This window comes from Barbatula barbatula (assembly GCF_947034865.1).
Source record: "Barbatula barbatula genome assembly, chromosome: 3".
NCBI classification, from domain to species: domain Eukaryota; kingdom Metazoa; phylum Chordata; class Actinopteri; order Cypriniformes; family Nemacheilidae; genus Barbatula; species Barbatula barbatula.
Window position 1 is genome coordinate 17,628,101 of NC_136764.1, and position 24,028 is coordinate 17,652,128.

The window sequence follows — 24,028 nt, forward strand, 5'->3', positions numbered from 1 at the left end:
GAAGGTAGGCAGGCAGGGGTAGTTGTGTAATTATCACAATCTTTTTCTGAAACCATGTGTTGTTTGGCGCTGCCCCAAACCCTTTGTCAAAGTGACCTGAAATGTGTGATTATGGCTTCATTAAAGACATTATCATATTAAAGCAGTCTGTTTAGCAAATCCATTATTATTTTAAAGCCCAGATGAAGCTAGATGTAAGACAAGCTGATGTTAGTCTTTAGATAATACTACAATTCACATTATTTTTAGTCATGTTTTGAACAAGCTCTCCCATCAAGTTTTTCAAGGGACATGAATATTTCTATTATGTTTTTGCACAGTTGTCACACTGTAGTTTTTTTTTGATGAACAATACTGTCGATATCAAGCTATTGGAGGCTACAGTAACGCAGTGTGTAACCACCTACTGTGACCGGCATCTGAGAGGAATAATGCCATCTACTGGTTTGTTTACTGAATCACAGTTTAAAAGTCAGAAAAGACGTCCATTCTGAAAATCATGGGATATAATGGACCAGACTTTATGGAGTTTTTGTTATTGAAATTCCTGTCCAACGTGCAGTTACATTCATATGTCACATAGCCTAGATACATCCATAAAATGTAATTTCTGAACACACACACATATATCATCGACCTGATTGTGGTAGACTAGCTGCACAGTTTTAGAAAGGCTTTAGATTTCCATTTGGTTTCCTCTAAAGCTAAATGGCCCATATCGATCTGTCAATGATCTGAGTCACTGGCTGTTGACAGTGTTCATTGGAGTGAGGTTAGTCATGGGGTTTTCTGTCCTCATAGCAAGGTATTTCAGTTTAATATTTTTACCTTAATTTGTTACCACAATTTAAAAATGGCAGCTAAATGACATATCTAATAATTCAACTCTCATCAACAGAAGCATTGTCCTCGGACATCACTTTACTGTAAGAGCACATTAAATCAAAATGTCATGATCTGAAATTCACATTGTTTCCAGTAATGCGCTTCCTAAAATTAGATTTGATGTGTTGATATCTAATGAGCTCACCTGTAAGACACTATCTTAAAGTCTTAAAGGAGTAGTTCACCTTCAAAATGAAATTTGATTTCTGTCATTATTTACTCACCCTCTTGTCATTTCAAACCTGTAAGACTGTCTTTCTTCCGCAAAACACAAAAGAAGATATTTTGAGGAATGTTGTTAACAGCCCCCATTCACTTGCAGTTACAATAGAAGTGCTGTTCTGTTATACCAACATTTTTTCAAATATTTTCTTTTGTGTTCTGCAGAAGAAAGAAAGTCATACAGGTTTGAAATGACAAGAGGGCATGTAAATGATTACAGAATTTTCATTTTGAAGGTGAACTACTCCTTTAAAGAAGTCACTTTATATGACTTGGCAACAGAGCTTGATAAGTCAGGGTAAATCTCAGATGTCCATTTTTATGGAGGTGACCTGACACGGTGGTTGTCTCACAAGGAGCCTACAAATGCCTTTCTCCATACGTAACATGTGGCAACCACAAATGTATGAGTTATTAAATTATATATCTTAATATGTTAATCATAAATAATATTATAGTATGTATAATAATTTGAATGATGATGCAGAATAACTCAAATACATTAAACATAGGAAATAAGCGATGTGGATTAAGGATATTGTGACTTTTAAAAAGCACATACTAACACATTCCACTTCACTTCATTTAGCAAGTACCCAGTATGGACAATAAAGAGGCTTACAATAGCCTATACTCTGTTCCTGCGTTGTACTCTTCCCAGCAAATACTATTGTGACACATGTTATCAGAAATCTTTTTAAAGCAGATTTGCAGTTTCATAGTCTGATGACAACGCTGTTTTTTTCCAGAAGACTACTTTATGTGTAAAAGCATTGGGTGATCTCAGCTGTCACCAGAGCAAGAGTCTGTGAATGCCCCACCTCACACATACCTCAAATATCTTAAACCACATGTCATTTGATCAGTAAGTATGGCAGATGCTACTGCCTGGTGATATTTACAAGAACTCTTAAACAAAGGCTACAATTAAGTCACTGAATGCAAACTTTTTTACTTAGACTCATTTAATTGGAAAGTCGACCAGTTGAATAAATACTGGACCTGATCTTTTCATAGGCTACTCCTTTGTAAAACAACTACTAAATATCGTAAATATTTATATCAGAATACCAAACTATAAATGACATTAAAATCTACATCAAATATGGACCCAGATACCGTATCTAGAGTGATTGGGAAGTCTCTGCATTTTTATTTGCTTCATTAGAGGCAGCAATAGGAATGTACCGTCCTGGTTGGTCTCATTTTTTACAGCTAGTGTGAAGAAACAGGCTAGCTGCTAGAGTGCATGTAGGAATGTTTGACACTTGACTGCAGCTTGTGAGTTGCTCCATGTCCAAATGATTTGTGGGCACTGTTTTTGTCTCCTCGTGACTAATCCTTACAACATTCTTCTTATATTCGGCCATATTTAATATATGCTATTAGCATCATGGCCTGTCTTTCTGTATGATGATCAGTATGTCTTTTAAAGATGACTAGACATTCAAACGAAAATCTCTTTTCATGTAATTTGATGATATTCTCCAGAAATGTTGCAAACGTTTACGTAGGAAAACACATTGTGTGTGTCATAACTGTGCGTTTGCAACTGTTGTCGTTCATTTCAAGTATTCACAGCTTGATGAAACTATGGCGACCGAATATACTCAACACGTCACACTTGCTGCCGCTCGTGGAAGCTCGCAAGCATTTCATTGGTTGAGCGGAGTTCTGTAAATCCTGCGCGCGCCGGGACCATAAAGTAGCGCTGGCTTGGAGACTGTCTGCGCTTGAAGCCTCTCTTGGACATCCGTTGCGCACCAGCCCGGTAAGTTTGTTCTCTTTATTGAACTTATCTTGATGAGGATTCAGAGACATAATTGCACGAAGGTCAAAAACGTGATAATGTGGTCTTCGATTCTGTAGTATTTCTATGGGAAAAGTATATTCCCTGGCAATTGCTCTTATACTGTAATGTTAGAAACGTGTGGGAATTCCCCGTTCAGAAAGACGACAGAGACGGCACTTTGTAATTATGTGACATTTCTAAATGACACTTTTTTGACAGGTCCAATTGTTCATATTTTACATTTAGCCTTTACACCTAGTCGGTGAAATGCAACACAAATTCGCACACAGTACTGCTAAAAAGGTTTTGGTACTGATGTGGGTCTAGAGTTTCTTTCTATTTGGTTTTAATGGAGATACAGTACAACGAGATGTTTGTCCAGGCGGGATATTGTTATGGGAGCAGATGCCGCAAGAGATTTACATCTTAACTCACTGATGATCAGATTAAAGGAGATTAGAATGAAACTTCCTCTCAACCACAACTGACAGAGAAAGCGACCATGTGCAGGGATGACCTGCAAAATGAACACGCTGGAAAACAATCACATTTAAAAGATTGTAGTTGGCTTTGACGATGTTGGCTTTGAATCTGAGCTGTTTCCTTATGGACAATTTAAGGACATTTTAAATGTAAAATAATATATATATATAAAGTAAAGTTTACATTCAGGCATAATCCATAAGCAATCAATGTGTGCCTTTTTGCACCCAAAGGTTTAAACTTTGCATGGACTGCGTTGAGTTTCACACCACAGTGTTAGAAATACTAAATCGATTTCTGCATGTTGTAGCCTATGCCTATGATTTCCACTCAGTAAGAATGTGGAAGTGTTTTTGCTTGAAAGTGACAGGTGGCACAAAAAACTGAAGTGTGCCCGTTACTGTTGGACTCATCAGGCAGTTTACCTTTAGGTGGCCTTGCTATTTTAAGGTTGTGCCTGAGTCTAGTGGAATTCTGCAGTACAAGAGTTGAGTAACTCATCCCGTGGGACTCACCCTTGATTGAGATATCATTTTAGTTTTATGCTGATGGCTGTTATTCATTTCAGTCAAATGTATGTATGCATACATGTGTATAATAAATAAACAAGTATATAGATTGTGTTCGTACACTCCAGTGCTGGGTCAAAAAAAGACCTGTGATTTTTAAATATACTGGCTATCAGAAAACAAAGATTATTTTAATCAGAAAGGATTTAATCATTAAATATTAAAGCGCTAGTTCACCCAAAAATAAAAATTCTGTCATCATTTACTTACCCTCAGGTTGTTAAAATGTATTTGTTCTGTCAAACACAAGTAAAGATATTTGCAATAATGTTAGCAATTTTCAGTTCTGTGACATCATCCACTACCATAGTAAATAATATTTACTTTTTACTTTTTTTTGTTCTGTTGAACACGAAGTGAGATATTTCGAAGAATTTAGCAAGACAAAGTATTCTGGGGCACCTTTGTCTACCTTTTAATTTTCCTACTATGGCAGTCAATGATGTCACAGAATTGAAAGTTGCAAACACTCTTCAAAATATCTTTCTCTGTGTTCATCAGGTATGAAATGACATGAGGCTGAATAAATGATGACAGAATTTTCTTTTTTAGGTGAACTATCACTTTAACTTCATTTACAGTACACCTTATAAAATGTTTTCTTGGGACTAAGCAGATGGTCATAAATCATAAATTCTATTACAAATAAAGATTTCAGCATTACAAAGTAAAAGTTTAACATGAATGAATGTCTGGCTATTCTTAAGTTATCTCAAGTGCAGTGATATGTACAGCAGATGAGCAGAGTGTAGTTGAGTAAGCACTGGATTTGTGTACCGTATGTATGAAGCAGACAGAGACAGGACGTCTGGAGTCAGTGTCATATTTCCTGGGAAAAGGAGGAGCAGCATGTGTCTCAGAACCCAGACTCAAGCTGTGCTGTCACTATTACACTACAATGGTCAATTTTAAAGCATTAATTTGTGGGTTACTTTAGTGGTTATCAAAAAGTTATTTTAAATATTTAGTGTGTTTTATCTAAAGAGAATTCTAGATATAGATACAGATATAGATACAATTCCTCACATTCCTCACCTTGTGCTATCAAGATGCTATGATTCTGGCTCTTTGATTTTAAAATAACAGCTCACAGTAACAACTATTATAACACATCTTTAATTGGGTGACTGAAACGTAATGCTACTCCGAGGGGGAAGGTATTGCTCCTGGCCTTTCTTGGATGTCTAAGAAACCCAGCAATGACAGGTTGTCACCAACCCAGACACATCAATCTCTTCCTGTCAAGCAGATTTTTTCTGGTGCAACAAAGAGACAATTTTACAACTGCTGCTATTCATAGGATGGCAGTGATCTTTAGAAAGTTGGAAGTGTGGTGATGATGAATGGTCAATTACAGTCAATTTTGGTGTTGCCATTTTGCCCAACAGACCGTTGAGACATTTTTGTTGTATTACAGCTCACAGGTTGCAAATTACAGCTGTTTTATCTCCACCAATGTGGGTGGCAGGGGCTTGTTATAATTTTAAGGATTTATTTAATTATATTTATTTTATTCTGTAGAAGTAGGATGGAGGAGGCAGAACTATTAAAGGAGCGTCTTCAAGCCATTACAGTAAGACAGACTCACACTGGCTTTGTCTGAATATTTATATTTGATTCATCAATATTTTAACAAAATTATATTCTGTATAAATGACTGTTCAGACAGATTATCTTTAACATACTTCATGTCTCTTATATAATTGTTTTGTTTCTCTCATTAATATTAGAAAATCATTTATTTGTTAAATGGATGTGTAATGAGTATGAAAAGTTACAGTCAGGCAGTCACTATCACAATACAAAACTCAGATGAACAGAAAATTAGCATATTTAGTATTCAGTGTACTATTTTAATGATTTGTCCACAGAATAAGAAAAAAATCCAGGAGGAAATTGCCCAGAAACGACTTGAGATTGACAGAGAGAAACTCAAGTTTCAGCATGTCAAAGTATGATTATATTTAGATTTCTATCTGTAAGTCAGAATTACTATGGATGTGAGGTATCTTACTATGTCTTTTACAGAAAAGGTCCATGAGAGATCTGTGGCTCTTGGATGGGGTGAACAGTAATAATACACAGGAAACACAGAAAGCTCTTGATGATGCACAACAAACCAAAGTCCTTAAGAGCAACATACATCGGTAAGATGTTTTGGTACATATCAAAAGCTTCATTAGTGTTGTACTATTTATATATTTCATGTATTTCCATTATCATGGTAGACCAACAATTATGAGCCTTTAAATCCCATTAGAGTTCAATAGAGTATAAAAGTTTTATTGTATTTAATTCAGAGCATTTTTAACTATTATAATTTGCCCTGTGGCACCCTTATGACATCATCCCCAATAAGACTGAAGCATGAGGCAAGAGGGGTGCAATGCTTTGTAACTACCTAGCCTTGTGGTTTCAATGAGGTCAGAGAGGAATTCTAAAAAAAGCGATGTCCTTGAACGGCTGCTATGTGCAGTTCACGCCCAGGCAAAAATATTTCCACTGTTTCATACACATGAAAATGTGAAAATGATGAGTAAGATGCTTTGTGGGACATCAGTCAAATATTTAATTATATTTGTTACAGTATGTTACAGTGCTGTAACATATTGGGTATAGCAAGTCTGGTAGTAGTGCTGGCACATTCAGGGTTTGTGTCACGTAAAAGAGTTTGATAAGGGTGACAACTGTGTTGTCAGAGATGTATAAACTCAGTCTCAGTGTGTGTGTTTGTGTGCGTGGATGTGTGTGCCAGGGTAAACTCCTGGGAGTTTCCGACCCCTACACACAAAAGTGGCAGATTGAGAGAGTCACTTTTAAACAATTTGTATCACATTCTCTTTTCTGTAGAATAGAGAAGGAGATTGAAGCATTGGAAAGAGAAGAAATGAATATATCAACAAATGAGGGGCTGATTCTAAAGAGGCTTAAAGCCATTGAAAAGTCTCCAGAGGAAATAATTAAGGTACAGTGTTTAAGAGAAGATGCAATAATTATTTTTATGAAATGTGCTAAAAGTTTTGTACAAACAATTATTACACAACTGGTTGAAATATCTCATTCTAATCAGATTTTCTGAGACATTCTGAGGTTAAATTTTCTGATAACAACCACTAATAAAACAGGCTCAACCAGGTCCTGCGAGTCATCTTTATGTGTGCACTTTATTACTTAAAAAATACATGAAAGTCCCCCTGTGGTGAAAAACATGTAAATGAATGTAAAAATTTTTATTTAATTTTCCCCATAAAACTGAAGTGGAGACTCATTTGCATATTAATTAATTTTTGTATACTTAATGAAGTAAGGGTGTCATTTTAAGGCATGAAGCAACTTTTATGACTGACTATGACCTTTATATACAGATGCTATTTTAAATCTTAAAGAAGAGCTTTAAGTTATACAATTGCAGTATAGATGCAGGAATGCAGTGGGACTTTAAATATTAATAATTATAAATAATAAAAAAAATGAGATTTTATGTACAAATCATTACACCGAATTGCATGTCCAACTTTCTGACTTGGCTGAAAGCCGCAAGCTGCTTTTGTTCTCACTGAAGGTTTACATTTTGAGCTAATAGAATAATTCAAATCAATTTGATTCAAGGAACAGTACACCCAAAAATGAAACGTCTATAAAGATTTACTCAGTTCTAAACCTGTATACATTTCTTTGTCTGGTTGAACACAAAGAAAGATATTTGGAAAAATGTAAGCAACTGATACTTCTGGGGCATCACTAACTTCCATAGGAAAAATTTTAATGGTTGTGAAATGTGCCCCACAACTTTTTCCTAAATTCATCAAAATATTTTCTTTTGTGTTAAACAGAACAAACAATATTTAAAAAACAATTCTACTATGGTAGAATCTCAGTTTCTTACATTATTTCAAATATCTTTCTCTGTGTTCATCAAAATTACAGAACAAATAAATGTTTACAGGTTTGAGGGTGAGTAAAATCATTATGACAAATTTCATTTTTGGGTGAACTGTCCCTTTAAATATTTCAAATTGTGTACAGTAATTTACTCATGTTTCAAGTAGCTGTGCAGTAGGATAATGTTTATTCAGCTGTTAACAACTGTCTGGCTGTACATGATCCCTTGCATATCGCAGATGAAAATGACAAACTTTAGGACATGTTTCTGTTTCTGTCCTCACAGGCAGTGAATGCAGAATTTATATCAGGTAAAACAAAATCTATATCACAGTCATAATCCAGTACAGATTTTTAAAGAAATTCCCAATGTATTTTTGAGGTAAAGGGGTCATATGAGCAGTTAAATATACCTTGGTCTGTTGAGCTTTGTGTGAAAACAGTTTAAAAAGTGGTATGTTTCGTTAATTAATGATTTGATAAATTGTGAAATGCAGTGTCATTAATAAACAATTTTTTGCAGAGCCAATCCATATTGATTCGACAATTCCAAATATACAAAAGCCCAAAACACCATTATCAAATCAGAGGAAGAAACTAGACCTGGAGGCAGAAGCCAAAAATGACCTAGCCAAAACTGGTAAACGGAAACATATTTTCAGATATATTTATAAATATACATTATATTTTCATAAATGTACATTATAACAGAAGATGCTCCATTTAAACTATTCTGAACATATAAGAAGACATTCCATTTAATATTGTCGATTCCATTTGTCCTTCGCAGCTTTGTTAGCCATGGAAATTAATGTTCAGAAGGACCTGCGCACGGGTGAGAGCCAAGTAATATCCACTTCCACCATTTCTCCCCAAGAGCTTCAGCAGAGAGGCATCAAGGTCTACGACGATGGCCGGAAAACCGTCTACGCCCTGCGCACAGACGGCAGCCAGCCTGGTGCAAACGGAGTGGACGAACTCAGTCCCGTGGAGGTAGAGGAACTCATCAGACAGGCCTCTGAAAAAAAGAAAAGGTCCAATCGAGTGCAGGCGGAGGTGTCACATCCCTACAACCTTTCCCATGAACTACAGTCATCCCCTAGCCAGCCACATAGAGAAAGCCACCAATCCAATGGATATCAGGATCCCTACAGTGTAGACCTGTCTGCGTGGCCTGAACTTATGTACAGCGACAGCGTACATTACCCAGAGGACCATAGAGTTCCTCTGTTGCCCATGCCCAATTACAATGACAGATCAGAAGAGTATTTTCACAACAGCTACAGTCATGAGTTAAATAAAAATGAAAGACATTCGTTTGGAGGGTATCGGGACCTGAGAGAGAACCACAGAGGAACCCTGCATTCTGACATCAAAACCCACAGGCCTGACTCAGCATGCTCAGAGGACTCCAAGCTCAGCATCCTGAACGCCGTGCCATCGGATGAACCCATCACTATGATCTTCATGGGCTACCAGAATGCAGAGGAGGACAGCCAGGACTATGAAGGCTCCGTCCAGGCAGAGCTAGTGATTATTGGAGAAGGTGAAGATGACACAAGCAGGGGTTTTCACACCAGTCAGAACACCAACGTCAACAATGGCTGCCCCTACCGGGCTGTAGGACAGGGGGACGGATGGAAGGGAGATGGCACAGAGAACCCGTCAGCTACAGGTACCAGAAAGTTCAGAAAGGTCAATGGGACACAAAAGTACTGCTGTGTGCTAATGTAGCATGTGGCACATCCGCTCTGTCACTAACCCTCTATGGTGCAGCTTCTCATCCGACAGGCTTCCATCACTCTGCATGTTATTCTGTTTTCAGTTCTTCGGTGTCTTAACAAACGGCTATTTATTATCTGCTTCTACTACTGCTCGTTTTTCAGTGTGTTTTAGAAACAGGTTTGCTCTTTTCCAAAACCTATTAAGAGGCCTGTGTTGGCAGCATTTTGTGATGCCTTATAATGGCCAGATTCGAATGCATTCTTCACTGAAGAAGGCCATGTCATAATGCATTGCAGTGGGCTCACTGAAATTTGTGCTTACCAGGTTTTGGAACAGAGCTGTTATCTTCTCTGAATTGCTTTGGAGCTTTATCTCCCTCCAGTGGTGGAAGGGTAGAAATTCACAGCCCTTGCAAAAGTTGTAATCACTCTACTTTATATATTAACCTGCCAAAATGTGATAATTTCTGTTTTTTTTACATATGTTAATTTCCACGCTGTTCTTTTGCCACTTGTGATCGGCATGACAGCATGCCATCTGCCATGACATATAAAGTGTCATGCTTGCTTTTATGGATGATGATTATTTTCTGTCATGCTCTTCTTTTCTTATACTTCTCTGCTGCTTTGACTTTGTGAGTGTGGTTTGGTAATGAGAAAAGTAACGACAATTAATTTTGTAATAAACCTGATCTCGAATGAGTCTTGTTTTTAATACTTTAAATGTATATGATAATAAATATATATTATTTATATTTTAATAAATTAGACAAAAGAACATACATTTGTGTAATTTTTCTAATTTTTCTTGTCTAAAGACAGATATATCTCTTGAAAACATGCACATGCTCAAGCAGAGGAGAGAGAGAGAGAGAGAGAGAGAGAGAGAGAGAGAGAGAGAGAGAGAGAGAGAGAGAGTGGGCAGATCCTTTTCCGGGCATTTCTTCCAACATTAAGAAGCTTTTATAAAAGGCATGGTGTGCTTCAAATACTCTTACATAATAAATCTTGTGGATTAAATAAATGGGGATAGTTTGTATTTTAGGACAAATATCTTAAGGTTGTAAGATAACCATTTTCTCAAAGTACCCATGCACAGAAAGATGAGCCCGTGAAGGAGCACTGTAGAGAGGTATCTGTCTGAAATACTGTATGATTAAAAGGGTATGCTGGACCTGATGTGCATCAGCATGCCTGTATTGTTATCCATCGACTTTTGTTTGTTTGGGAGTACAGAACTGAACTAAATCAATTGGATTTCTCTTATGCTCTCTACAGCACTACACATACGGATGAAGAAACTGGGCCAAACTGTATAGTATCCAACATGCACAATCTCTGGAACTCACACACTGGAAACTCCAGGAATGATTTAATGATTTAACCTAAATGAACATCTCAGCAAAGAGACTTTAGGAGACAGACATGCAGAGGAAAACCTATTTGTAATGGAATTGTTCACTTGTGTGCTCTAGCAAAGTAATGTTTGAAATGCAACGAATAATTGTTTATAAATGTATGATATGATTTGGCTAGTTGTGATTGTAAGATATATTACACATATATCACAATCACTTTTCACAATATTAAAAAGACACTAACTTAAAGTGATAAGGACATTGGCTTTGTTGTGTGTACTGTATATGATTTATTTGGTCTTCTTGTGAGCTCTTGTGTTCTGTTTTCTTGTGCCTTTTCTGTTTATTCGGGTCAAAAATAATTATTTATTAACAAAAATGTAATGCACCAATAATATCTGACAAACATTTTTGTTGTTGATCAAACAACGTAAAACATCGCTTTTGGTCATGCTGTATAGTTATAAGTAAGAACGTAATAACAGTAAGCAAATAATAAATATTAAATTACTAAATCTGATCCTTTTATTGCACCGTCTCCTGAATAACAGGCTACATGTGTGAGGTTGTTGTTTTTTTAAGAGCAGTAAGCCAGTTGTGTGCAAGTGTATTTTTAAATATATTCCCATTTCCTTGCATATTTGAGAGAGTAAGCTTGTCATGTCAGTCAGTGGAATTACTTTGCTGCCATTGGTTGATTCCCACGCATTCAATCAGAACTGTGGCTCCTGGCATACACGTTCATGCACACACACACACACACACACATGCACTCAAATGAAGGAAGGAGACCTCCACTGCTAAACCAGACAAACTCAAAGCTCCATCCCTGAGCGTAAGTATGTTTTCAGCTTTTCCATTATTGATTATGAAATAGACATGGCGTGAGTTTAAACAAGGGACAAATGTAAACATTAAAAGTTAAAGTGATCAGTTTGTTGGTGTTTGATCATGTTATTTTTCATGCATGTGTGTGGGAGTTTAAGACAGTGCAAGCAACAAACTCTTTATATTTTAAGCTCTTATGAACTGTGTATTCAGGAATGTATGCCTCAATAAGAAAAATAAATAGCAATATGCAATTTTAGCAGAAAGATGCATGTAAACATTTGGATGTGGCAGACACTGAATTACTTTAGAGGTCCCTGGTTTTCTAGATTATAGAAAAACTTCACACTTTGATACATGAGGAAGTGGCTTAGATGTTTTGTGCACAGAAACTGGAATTTTAAATGGAAATAGAAGCATTTTATAAACATTTGAATAACTTCGATGTAGTGATGTGTCAACCTTAAAATATGGTGGTTTCCTGCTGTTTTGTATATAAACCACCACAGAGTGTAAAATAAACCCTCAGAGGATTTAGAAGTAAAGAAGCGGATTTATTTGCTTTCGTTTGCACGAAAAGAGCATCAATAAGCTCATAAAACATCAAAAGACATGTTAGAATGGACTTGGTCAGAATACGGACTGCATGTTTTAATTTGCGTAGGCAAAAGCACGCGCTCAATAGTTGCCTCACAAAGTGTGGGCGCCAGAGGGAAAGAGAGGATCTGCGCTCAGTGTTGGCGGGGCCGTTTCTGCCAATATATTCTCCATCTGCTCCGTTTCACATTTGACAATCGCTGACGGATCGAACAGGAACTTGTCGCGAACTCTATTTTCCCCACTCGACTTCAACCATATGAATTACTCGCGACGCGTCGCCATTTGGTTACTCGCGTTAACTGTCCAAATTATTCAGGCATGTGTCTATTGCGGTAGATTGGAGATGATTTCCGTTTGGCTCCTGTTTTTAAAGCTGCTGGTAGGTATCCAGATTTTGAAGCTTGTGCATCTGTTGCATCCTTTTCTGCATGCGCCAAGCACGAAGAAGAAATGCTGCAGAAATTCAGTGTGCTGCATTTGTGGTACAGTCGTGGTTGGCTCAGTGTACAGTGTATGCAAAATGATGCTGCATTGTCTTTATTCGAATTTTTTGTCATGCATTTGCATCCTTAACATAGCACTGATAGGGTACAGAATTACACAGATTAAATGAATATCTCAGAACAACTAATAATGTATGATTTTAGCTGCGTCGTCCAGTTTTGTATCCAAACAGTTAATATCAATTTTTACGGTCAGGGTTAACACTGCATCATTTTCCAACGAGAAGTTTGACTTAATGCTACCGTCTGGCTTATTGGATAATGGTGGATGACATCACTGTTCCACCTCTGGCAAGGTGGATGTGGTGTTCAGACATCATGTAGGCTATTTTCCAGAACAGAGGGGGTAGCTTTAGGGTGAATGTCCATTCAGCAGTAGACATGCCTAAAAGGACATCCTGTCCACTCGATATGACCAATAGATTTGTTTGCTTCCCTCTTAGTAAATAAACTGGCGGATAGCCATAATAAACCTCATAGCATTAGAGCCTATGAAGCATTTACATTTCTAATGTAAAACATCTCACATTTTACCATAAATAAGACAAGCCTTTATAGGAAATGCATGTTGCCAGGCAACTAGCTAAACCCTCAAAATGATATCTTGCCAATAAATGATGACAACTATGTCAGTGTCATATAAACAGGCATTATGCTCATGCATATAAACTACACTGAGTTTATTATATTGTAGGAGTTAGGGTTAGTTTGCACTAAAGCAGAGAGTGAAGGGAATGACAAACTAAAAAGTGATCATATGAGACGGGAATTTATTCAGCCTAGATATGAAAGCATGTGGAGAGAACAATTCATTCTACATAAAGCGGACCTAATTCGAAATAGGAATAAAATTAGGAATCCTACAAGCCTCAAGCACAAAAAGCTGATTTTCAGCATACTTTCACAATGCTCTGTTGGAAATCACATCTCATGGTGAGTTGGTTTCAAAGACATCCGCCCACCTCTCACGACTCACAGAATGAATGCTAGAATAGCTTGATGAAATAAAGTGGCACAGTACAATTTCTGTCTGAAACTGCTTCTACGTACTTAAGCTTTACTTTGCATTTATGAAATGCATCTAAACCATTAAAAACAGGACTGAGTCACTGAGGTCTGTTATATTTTATACTTCCAGTTTCTCGGTGTTGCGTTACTTTGTTTCTAAACCGCTCTTTTTTTTTCAAACTAACTTTTATAGAGAGCCACAGCTGGTGTGAGACAGTCAAATGAACTAAATGAAGGTCAAAGCAGCTCTGTAAATCAGCAACAACAAGAGCAGGAATACCACTCTGAGCCGGTAACTATGGAGACCAGCCAGCGTTCAGAAATGGCTGATATAACAGACTGTAAAATGGATCCCGGGTGTACAGACGACCAGAAATGCCAGTTTAGTGAGCAGGAGGAGGAGAAAGAACGTTTTGACACATATTTCGCAGAGAGCCTGGATACCACAAAGAGCAACTCGGAAAAAGATATGGATGGGCAAGAAAGCAAAGGCATAGATGAATGTGAGGGCTCAGGTGAATCTGATGAGAGCATAGACTCCCAAGAAGCCATTTCGGTCAAGGTCAATGAAGAAGAGCAGTCAGATTGTAGAGAATCATTGGCCTCTGAGAGTTACGATAGCCCTCAACTAAATGACCAACCGGAGGAAGAAACAGAAGTTAAAATTTGTGAGACTGTGCAGGAGGAACAACACCGTGAACCCCAGGAAGAGATGGATGCACACGAATCTGTATGCGAGGAGCAAATGAACGAGCGTACTATTTCTGAAGTCCCTGAAGAATCATGTCAGGATACGGAACGGGATGACCTCAGCGATTGTGTGCGTGTGGAGTTGGCTATTATTTCATCAGACAGCGATGTGGAGGAGCCGTGGAGATCCACAGCTCCATCAACAGTTGACAAAGAAGAAACTAAAAATAATTGTGATAGGTTGGGAGTAGCTGAACCGGATATAAACCCAGAAGACCAAGCAAGACAGGAGGACAATGCAGTGACCGAAAGCACTGCTGAAAGTGAAGATACAGTCATGGACATAACCATCAGTGAAAGTGATATTTTAGAGCAACCAGACTATCCCACCGAATGCAAGCTTCAAGACATTTCGTTAAATTCTTCTGCCCATCACTGCAGTCTAACCAAGATTCCAGAGGATGAAGGAGAGCTAGAAAAGAGCTCAATGGCCAACCTCCAGCGCCTGTCTTGTTCAACGTCAGAACTAGACAAAAAGTTCCCACAAGACTTCTGCGTGGTTCAAGAAATAAAAACCGAGAACGTCAGCGCGGAGCATTTGGATTTCAGGGTGGCTCGCAGGCAGTGGCAAAAGATTGAGGAGCAAACCAAGGGTCAGGTGCACCGGCCAATGGTGAAACACGGGTCTTGCCAGAGCGGTCACAGCTTCATGTACACACCTGTGCGCAACATCGGCCGCCCAAGAAAAGACCATGACACAGACAGTCTCGGTGATTATCAGTACACTCAGTTTAGCCACTGTTCTGAGGACTCCGGTTTGGACGACACAAGCTATAGGTCCCCTTACGATGAGCCGGAGAATCCGGTGGAGAGGGAGATCCGTGAAGCGCTAGAGAGAGAAGAGAATTTCAGACATGAGAGAGCAATGGCAAAGGCCTCTGCCGGCACCAGGCCTGGCGTTCTTCCGCACAGCAGATCAGAACCTGGAGAAAGAGGAAGGATGTTCAACACACCAGAGGACAGATGCAGGTCCCAGAGATCTTCTAGTGCGAGAACTCATTCGTCTGCAAGAAGTCCCACATACCATGAAATGACAGCCAGTAATGTCATAATCCTCGAGCCGGATTCCTACCCCACAAGCCCACGGAATAGAGGGAAAGGTGGTCTGCTCTCTCCAGGGATGAGCACTTTCCAAGAATGGCCTTTAGACACAAACAACGTCATTATTCTGGAGACGCCGAATCTCATCATCCGAAGTGCCTCAGAGTTCTGTCTGAGCACTGTGTGCCAGGAGATACAAGAAAGCACGTTCCATAATAATCCCTTCTTTAAACTCCGCTCCCATAGCACGCAGTCTCTGGTGGACCAGGAGATCAAGATAGTTAAGCAAAGAGAAGAGGAGCTTAGGAGGCAGAGGGCACAACTAAATGCAAAGGAGAGATATGACACGGTCCTTGTGTCCCCCAGCCAGCTGCAGAATTTCACGTATGAGAGACCAGGTAATATTGTTAATGATGTAGAAATAATAAAGTCATTCAATTGTTTTATGTTTCGGGAAGTAGCCTATTTATTACAGTAGTAAATGACAAAGTTCTTTGATGTACACTTCACAGGAGATGCACCAGTGAAATCTAAGTCATCCCCCTCATCCCCATCAAAGACACGGAAAATCGACCGGTCCACTTTGTCATGTGACAACAAGGTACTGTTCTGTATTACATCCAAATAGTGGTTAAAGGAACAGTTCCCACAAAGGTCATTTACTCACCCTCAAGTTATTCCAAATCTGTATAAATGTCTCGGTTTCTTACTATGGTAGTGAGTTTAAACATATTCAATGTGTTTGTTTGTGTTTTTATGTATATTAATGTTCTCATCTTTCACTGTTAATTTCACTCCAATGCATCATTCTTTTGTTTATTCAAATGTCTTTGGCAACTCATTGTTATGTGCTCATTTCACCTTGTAACTGGAAACTGCATGCAGTTTTACAGGTGAAACTTTCTCCTTCAGCTCCCTGAGTCACCTTTCCCTCGAGTGAGACGGAAAAGTGCCCTGGTCCAGAGGTGGGAAGCAGGTATTTTTGCCAATCATCAGCAACAAGACTGAATGATTTGACTTAATGAAGTACATTAGCAGAAATGAAGACCCCAAAACAGCGTAAGCACGTAGAGGTATAGAAAGTACAACGTTTAGTCATATATAAATCAAAAATTTATTAGCGTGAAATTACAAATATTTATAAATGTTACCACTGCAAAGCTAACCTTTTTACAATTAAGATGTGAATAGTATTTTCATTCTGAATCTTATCCTGGATAAACTTTTATATTATTGCACATGAAGCACAATTTATAATAACACTTGCACTATGTATAAAAAATCCAAACATTGAGAATGTTATTCCTATACACGCATTAAAAAACTGAAGATTATGGACCAATCATTTCTTGATCATTAAAATATAATAAAATAATGAACTATTGAAATAAATACCATCTTTGATTTCATCTGATCAAACGTGCAATTTAAGACAGGCAATATAATTGTACAGAATGTTTAAAATAATAGTGTTTGGATGTACTGTAAATTTTGGAGTATATTTTGGATGTAGCTCCCAAAAGTGTTAAAAGATCTAGTTTCATAGCTAGTTTCATAACTATTGTGAGCATTTTATCTTTTTTGCTTTGACTGCCTACTTATAATGTGACATTTTTTCCTGTGTGTAAATACTTAATTTAAAATGTTTGATTTTCACTTTATAATATTCATGTCGCATCACAGATGTTTTTTGTTGCAGTATGCGAGTATGCCAATGCAAAATACTGTTAAAACATTGAAATAAATCTTTAAATTGAAATTAAAGACATTTTCTCCTGCTGCTTAAATAACGCCAGGCATCCCACTTTCTGTCCTGAAAAGTTGCCATATGATTCATATGCGAGTTATGGCGTCGAGCAGTGTGATACAGAATACTGAGTTTCCCAGCACAAAAAGAGCAAGGACCGGAACTCTAAACTTGGTATCCTGTCAAAGTAACAAGAAGGGATTTCGTTGATATACTTTTTTGATAATCATTATGTTCATACTTCAAAATGAACACTTCCCAAATCCCAAAACAAGTAAGATTTAGATTTTGAGAGTATATAACAAATGTGAGTATATAACAGAAGTGCAATGTTTGTCTACATACAGTACACACACATATTTTTCTCTGTTTACAGATAAACCCACAATACAGTAAATATGTATGATAAATGTTATTTATAGTAGCTTATATGTTAATGTTACTTCAATACTTAAATGTTACTTCACCTGCCATTGACATGTTAATTTGGACCCCGATGAAGGGCTTTAAAATTTATATTCTGATGGTTTTGAGCCCATTGGGAGTATATCTTCACATGGTTATATCTGACTGAAGTTTGGCCTTACCCAGCTTGCACTTCCTGAAATATCTGAGAGAACTGGAGTCTCGTCTTCATCTTTACTCCCTGCAGAGACAAAGGAAATTAGTAAACAGATCATTTTGCCTCATTTTAGTCTCAGTTGGAAAAGTCTTGCAAATCATGTCTGTGTCATGGGCAGAGACATTGAATATACAGTGTATTCTCAGTTAAGACAGTTATTTATGGATGTTTATTTACAGTAAGATCAGCATGACAATGAGCTACACACCTTTTTTAATAACACCTTGCTTATGAAGTTGTAACACTAGCTTTAATACAATGTTCCAAACAACAAAACCAGACAACACTCCCGTGGTCCATGGATAAGGGAGCAAGAGAGACTGTTGTCGTATTCCAGAAAGCATAGATGCTCCTGGAACAGTAGTTTGACATTGTTTATGTTTGACAGTGAAATTACTAATAAAGCTTTTATTTCTGAAAAGCACAGCAAAATTCGAGCAACATCTACCTGCAATTATTTCAGCTGCATTTCCCACACCCCAGTGAAACCAATGAAATATCCACCTCCTGAGGAAATTACATTTTTATACTGGGACTATTATTTTTAGATACAGTATGTTTTCACAGTGAGATTAATATGCTTTATAATACCTTGAGGAGTCTGGGGGTGGTCTGAAAGCAGCTATTATAGGCTGACAAAAAGCAAGCATCATGACAGTGCAGCCTAGGTATGGATGAGCACCTGCTCCCTGCACAGAAACAATAAATAAACACATTAAAAACTATTTACAACGAAATAAACAAAACCACTCTGACATTGATCTTAAAAGAAATACTGCCCCCTATCGACAGAAAGTGAAAGTGTGGTACTGATTTCAATCTCTTTCAAAATTATATAGATTATATTATTATAATAAATGTATTATTATGAAATGCATTTTAATTTCAAAATTATTGTCTGGACAATATTGGCAGACAGCACAGCCTTTACTCACTGAGCTCCATTTTTGTCTGTAGACAAAAGGGAAGATAAAGCCCACAGCTGTGAGTAACACTGCAAGAGACATCAATCCACGGTGCACCTGTAAATGCAGAGAGCATTTTCACAACTGAAACAAAATAAACAGATATGTGCCAAAAATATGCAAAACATGTCACAAATGTGATTGTATTAAAGATTTTATTGCAAGTGAAGCATAAGTGTGCCTTGCAAAAAACATGTTGAATTAAACCTCCTACCTGAAACCATATCTTTTGACCAAATAATGTTTGTTCTGGCCAATCAGGTTTAAAATAGCCAGCCATTAAAGTTCCAGTGCTTCCTGCTAGCATCCAGCTTATCAGCATTAGGGCTCCTACACTCCCAGAGACAGTTGATGTTAACATCATTAACATTTATAATTCTTTAAGTAATATTTTTGTGCCTTTTTGGGACAGAACAGTGTGTAAGGAGAGAACAGAGTAATGGCAAAGGACCTTGTGTCGGGAATAAGTTGCTATTTTCACATTGCCGCCACATCAGTGCACTGCCCACTGGGCCATCAGCTCTGACATGTTTACAATGGTTTTTACATTACATTTCTTTATGACTCTAAAAAGCAAATATATTAAACAAATTGAACCTATAACATTTTAGTTACTTGCTATTTAACCACTAACCTAATAACAACAGTAAACATAATACGTAATAACACTTACCATGAGATTTCATGAGCAGTGGGGAACGAGAGCCTGTCAGTATGTTAGGAGGTCCAGTAATGAGTTGAGGATGAGCCGATATCAGTGGCTGTCGCTTGTGTCTGTGGATCATACCTGAAGAACAACATGACGACAAAACTGATCAGAAAGCATCAAATCATCATTATAACATTATTTATAATATCAAGACAGGATAGGACAGCTAGCCCCTAGTATTTGTACAAAATATATACAGTATATATATGTATTGTGCAGTTGCTTTTAAAGCAACTTACAGTTAGGTCTGTCACAATTGGATGCCAATTATTTATTAAATAAGTGTGATTATGGCAATTATAATTATAACAATTCTTACATTTAATTTATTCAATTCAGTAAATATATCTGTAATCAATTAATAACATTCACAATAGAGTGACCATAACAAAAACTGAGATACGTCTTGCTGTCTAGATGCAGGAAGTTCCCAGTGAAATAAAAAAATATATTATAAAAAGCTTATCAATGTGGGTCATTCTCTTTTTAAAATTCATGTGGACTCATACATTCAGTTTAAATCTGAAAGTGCACTTTCGTCGTCTAGTGACTATCCATCTGAAATTATGTAAATTAGATGGCATCTGTTAACTCCTCCCCTTCAACTGTTAGGCTGCTGCCAGTTTCATTTCAAAATGCAACACCTGTTTTTATACATTCAAATATTTGCAGTGAAAAACACACGCCCACTAGTTTTCTCATTCTCAATGTGTCAAAATACGGAAGTATTGCAACTTTTGTTTCACGGGGACTTTAATAACACTTATCAACTCTGGGGCAACTCAAATGATGGAGAAATGCCATTTAAATGTACCAGTGAGTCCAGATCAAAGATGGTGGATGTCGAATGCTCCAGATACTGCAGATCATGCTTGTTTACAAGGATTTACAATAATTATGCTTATCTGAAATAACTGTGAAATACTTCAGATGAGATGACAGGCCTATTTACAATTCAAGGTTTACTTTTAGGTTGTAGCGTTCCCTGCAATCAAACCCATGATCTCAGTGTTGCATGTGCTATGCTACAAGTTCTACACAAATTACATTCATGACAGCTCACGGAAACTGACAACCAGGTATTACTGGTCAAAGTTTTTAAGAAAAATGTACTTGTACTGGTTTCCTTGTAAAAACAATATTAACCACAGGAAGCTTGTGCACTCAGTGACCCATTCCTTTTGTCGTAAAATAAACAACAGGAAAGGAATACTGATTGCCCAGGTAATCACAGACACTTGTAAGGTCAGAATTACGGATCTGTGAAATCACACAATTGGCAGTACAGCGGTTGTAAACACATTTGCTCGCTGCATGTCAGATGTAGGGCATAATCATTTGCCAAGGAAAAACAAGTTCCAAGAATCAAGGACACGATCCTTCCAGAAAATGGATATTATATGATTACAACCGGAAAGCCAACTGATAATTCATGCTGTAAATCAGTAAAACAGTTAAAAGGAAAGAGTCAATCTTCATTCTACATAGTTCATGCAAAAAAGAAATACAAGTTTGAATTGAAAAAGGATGCCATTAAAGAGGATAGTGACTCATGTTGTCAGTCTTTAACTTTTTTACTTTGCCTCTTGTGCAGTATGGAAGAAGGAAAGTCACGAGGGCTGGAAACAACATAAGGTTAAGCAAATGATCACAACACGTAAATGTTTGGGTGAGATACTTAATAATTTTACATATAATCTGCAACAGAAAAACTCACCGTAATCTGCAGTGCCATGTGCAAGGAACAGATAATAACTGTGATTTAGACTGAAGCGATTTAGGTCCTGAGGAATGTAAATGGATCTGGAGAACCGGCACTGAATCACCCCGTCAGAAACTCTCCAGCCTACATCCGTCAGCACAGACTGCAGGAGGAAATTATAACCACATTACTGACATAAATGACATTGCATAAAACTGATGGGCCTTCTTTGAGGCCATGATGTCATCCCGATTATGAACTAAACACTTTCATGCTTTTATGGTCTTAAATTGATGTTGTGACATATTGGCATTCTCTTTCAATATGTCACTTGTTGTGCCAAAAAGTACAAAATCAGCACTACAATCCTAAAGTGATGTCTCACCTTGGATGCCACCTCTGGATATCTTCTGCCTGTTGTGTATGCTGCATCCACGCTTACATGACCTCCATCATTTGCGCACAAGTATACATCATCATCTCCCTAGCACAAATCAAAATATTGTTGGTGACACGAATCTGATCCATCTGTCAATTCATAATGTTTAGAGTACAAGTGTCGGTTTTAAAGGTATACTTCACCCTTAAAGTATGGATGTATGTATTCATTAACTTTCCCTCATGTCATACAAAACCTACTTGATTACAAATCATACCGATTTGAATGACATATTTTTAGATGAACTATACCTTTAAATGTGAAATGCGTTTAGCACACCATTTGTCATGCTCACCATCCATTCATCTTTCGACAGAGCAAACGACACATATCCCTCTGCTGGGCCACTGAGCTCAAACAGAACCGTCTGACCCGAGGTAGAATAAGAAAGGAAGAAGCAGCTTGTATCCACAGATGGGTTACATCCTACAGGATCAACAATACAAGATTTCCACCTCCCACATCCCTCCGAGGTAAACTGTAAGAGAAGTTCAAAATAAATGATCATTTCTCAAAACAAAATCTAGCAGATTATGTGATGAAGCTTGTTTTGGCACATACTGGTTGAGGAAGTAAAGAGGTGGTTGTTGTTGCAGAGTTTGTAAACAAGTTAGTGGTGGTAGAGTGAGGTGGGGTCTGAGTCATTCCCTTTTGAGATATGACAGGACCAGGAAGTTTAACCCAGAAAGTCTGGTAGTGGACAACCACAGTGGCACTAAATAAAAAACAAACATACTGATAAACACTAACTGATAAGAGCCAATATGAATCTAGAGAGCACTTTCGGCTCTTGAGACAGGGTCAGAACAGAAAATCTTACAAAAACTGAACAGTGGGAGGTGCTTCGGGCGGGGCATTCCAGATCACCTGAATTTCTGTCTCTTGAGCATCACTTGTATGACTAACAGCGGAACCCTTTCAAATACATAAAATGAACAATCATTGTATGGCAATGCATCAAAATCAGATTCATACGGTTTAGTTTTCTAGGTGAGATGGTAACTCAGGGTTTGTTGTGATAATGTATAACAAATATATTGCGTGATAGTGTACCTCTATGTTGTTGCATGTCAAAAGCTGAGAAATCTTGGGATCAACCAATGTAAATGAGCCAACAGCTGAGCCGACAGGGTTTGAGGCATCTCTGGCCTGCATCAGAAAGCCCTGAAAGTGCTTGTCTCCAGAAAGAGTGACTATGGACAAGTGTTACAATAAATACATTTATTTGGTCAAGGAAAGCAAAAACATAGTGTAATTCAATACAACACAATATATTGGAACCAATGCTAATCGTTGACGCAGTTATAGTGGTTTGCTGTACCTTTGATCTGATCTCCTGGGCCAAATTCACTCACACTAGCAGTCAGTGTGCATGGACTGGTAGTGGCGTTTGGATGGCTGTGATGCTCCGGCAACATGCTCTCACAAGCTTTCTCCACTTTTCCATTTTTATATCCACTGACAGTCAAACATAAAGTTGCAAGGATTGCAAGAGCAGTTTGTAGATTGCACATATCCAGTGCCGTCATCCCCAAGTCTAGGATATGGAATTATAGCCATTAGTCCTGATGGTATGCGTGTACATTTTCTCATTCATTACAATCATTTGCATTTGTATTTCAGCTACAGAACACTCAGAAGGATTAAAGTGTTTAATATTGTCTTGCCAATGAAAAACTGTATTGAATTTGCTCGAATGGAGGCTTCGGAATTTTGGACCTATGACCTTTGCATAAACTACTAAATTGTATTCTCTATAGAGCACATACACTCAAATCTATAAACAAAGAAACATTTTCGTATCCAAATGACCATAACATTGCACAATCCAAACATATAACAATTTTTTTTTATGGTAACTGTCCATTTACAGACAATCGTGAAATGAATAGAAAGCATTCCTAATTCATACAGCTTGAAAAGCAAACGCTGCTCTTACCTCGTCAGATACCTGTCTGCTCAGACACCTGTGCTCAGACAGGTACTAAGTTTACTGGCTGTTGTGTGGTTTCATCATGAATATTCAGAATGGGCGGATCGTGTCAAGTTTCTTTCCCGCCACACGGTGGAGACAAAATCCCGCTGCAGATTGTTTGTTTGCTTACCCTGTCATTTATATATAAAGTCGTTTATACACAACGTAAATCCGATGCAAATATGTCCTATATATAGCCCATGCAGTGTCCTGCATTCAAACGT

At 37.7% G+C, this 24,028-nt stretch overlaps 3 protein-coding genes across 8 annotated transcripts; 2 read left to right on the forward strand and 1 right to left on the reverse strand.

Moving 5' to 3' along the window:
- Window positions 1–5,479: 5,479 nt before the first annotated feature.
- On the forward strand, window positions 5,480–9,567 carry palmda (palmdelphin a; the record flags this gene model as incomplete). Its single annotated transcript, XM_079451945.1, has 7 exons — window positions 5,480–5,524; window positions 5,823–5,903; window positions 5,980–6,098; window positions 6,802–6,916; window positions 8,120–8,144; window positions 8,357–8,473; window positions 8,624–9,567. 7 exons carry the CDS (start codon window positions 5,480–5,482, stop codon window positions 9,565–9,567), a joined length of 1,446 nt encoding a protein of 481 aa, XP_079308071.1.
- On the reverse strand, window positions 7,994–23,846 carry frrs1a (ferric-chelate reductase 1a). 4 transcript variants are annotated; one of them, XM_079451892.1, is made up of 16 exons: window positions 23,769–23,815; window positions 23,151–23,366; window positions 22,883–23,022; window positions 22,650–22,744; window positions 22,391–22,544; window positions 22,125–22,307; window positions 21,776–21,874; window positions 21,406–21,553; window positions 19,653–19,766; window positions 19,194–19,309; window positions 18,950–19,036; window positions 18,606–18,703; window positions 18,463–18,521; window positions 18,223–18,366; window positions 17,980–18,038; window positions 16,715–17,571 (listed from the first exon to the last, which is right to left on the reverse strand). In XM_079451892.1, the coding sequence occupies exons 2-16, from the start codon at window positions 23,356–23,358 to the stop codon at window positions 17,479–17,481; spliced, it is 1,797 nt and encodes a 598-aa protein (XP_079308018.1). In that variant the 5' UTR covers window positions 23,359–23,366; window positions 23,769–23,815; the 3' UTR covers window positions 16,715–17,478. The 4 variants fall into 4 exon arrangements, 2 of the variants coding, with proteins under 2 accessions (XP_079308018.1, XP_079308019.1); XM_079451893.1 differs by lacking the exon at window positions 18,223–18,366 and having other exon boundaries at window positions 16,742–17,571; window positions 23,769–23,804; XR_013786366.1 differs by lacking the exons at window positions 16,715–17,571; window positions 18,223–18,366; window positions 18,463–18,521 and adding an exon at window positions 7,994–8,851.
- On the forward strand, window positions 11,646–17,406 carry LOC306891532 (uncharacterized protein). Of its 3 annotated transcripts, none has more exons than XM_079451890.1 (4): window positions 11,646–11,750; window positions 14,048–16,043; window positions 16,158–16,246; window positions 16,531–17,406. In XM_079451890.1, the coding sequence occupies exons 2-4, from the start codon at window positions 14,153–14,155 to the stop codon at window positions 16,540–16,542; spliced, it is 1,992 nt and encodes a 663-aa protein (XP_079308016.1). In that variant the 5' UTR covers window positions 11,646–11,750; window positions 14,048–14,152; the 3' UTR covers window positions 16,543–17,406. The 3 variants fall into 3 exon arrangements, with proteins under 3 accessions (XP_079308016.1, XP_079308015.1, XP_079308014.1); XM_079451889.1 differs by having other exon boundaries at window positions 11,669–11,750; window positions 16,558–17,405; XM_079451888.1 differs by lacking the exon at window positions 11,646–11,750 and adding an exon at window positions 12,539–12,722.
- Window positions 23,847–24,028: the final 182 nt, after the last annotated feature.

Excerpts from the sequence above, each read along its gene's own strand:
- frrs1a (XM_079451892.1), bottom strand. The coding sequence starts at position 23,358 with ATGACGGCACTGGATATGTGCAATCTACAAACTGCTCTTGCAATCCTT. Across the intron at positions 23,023-23,150 it reads CCCAGGAGATCAGATCAAAG|TCACTCTTTCTGGAGACAAG; the intron begins GTACAGCAAACC and ends ACTTGTCCATAG. Across the intron at positions 19,310-19,652 it reads ACTGCTCATGAAATCTCATG|GAGCCCTAATGCTGATAAGC; the intron begins GTAAGTGTTATT and ends CTGGGAGTGTAG.
- LOC306891532 (XM_079451888.1), top strand. The coding sequence starts at position 12,600 with ATGAATTACTCGCGACGCGTCGCCATTTGGTTACTCGCGTTAACTGTC. Across the intron at positions 12,723-14,047 it reads TCCTGTTTTTAAAGCTGCTG|AGAGCCACAGCTGGTGTGAG; the intron begins GTAGGTATCCAG and ends TAACTTTTATAG. Across the intron at positions 16,044-16,157 it reads TTTCACGTATGAGAGACCAG|GAGATGCACCAGTGAAATCT; the intron begins GTAATATTGTTA and ends TACACTTCACAG.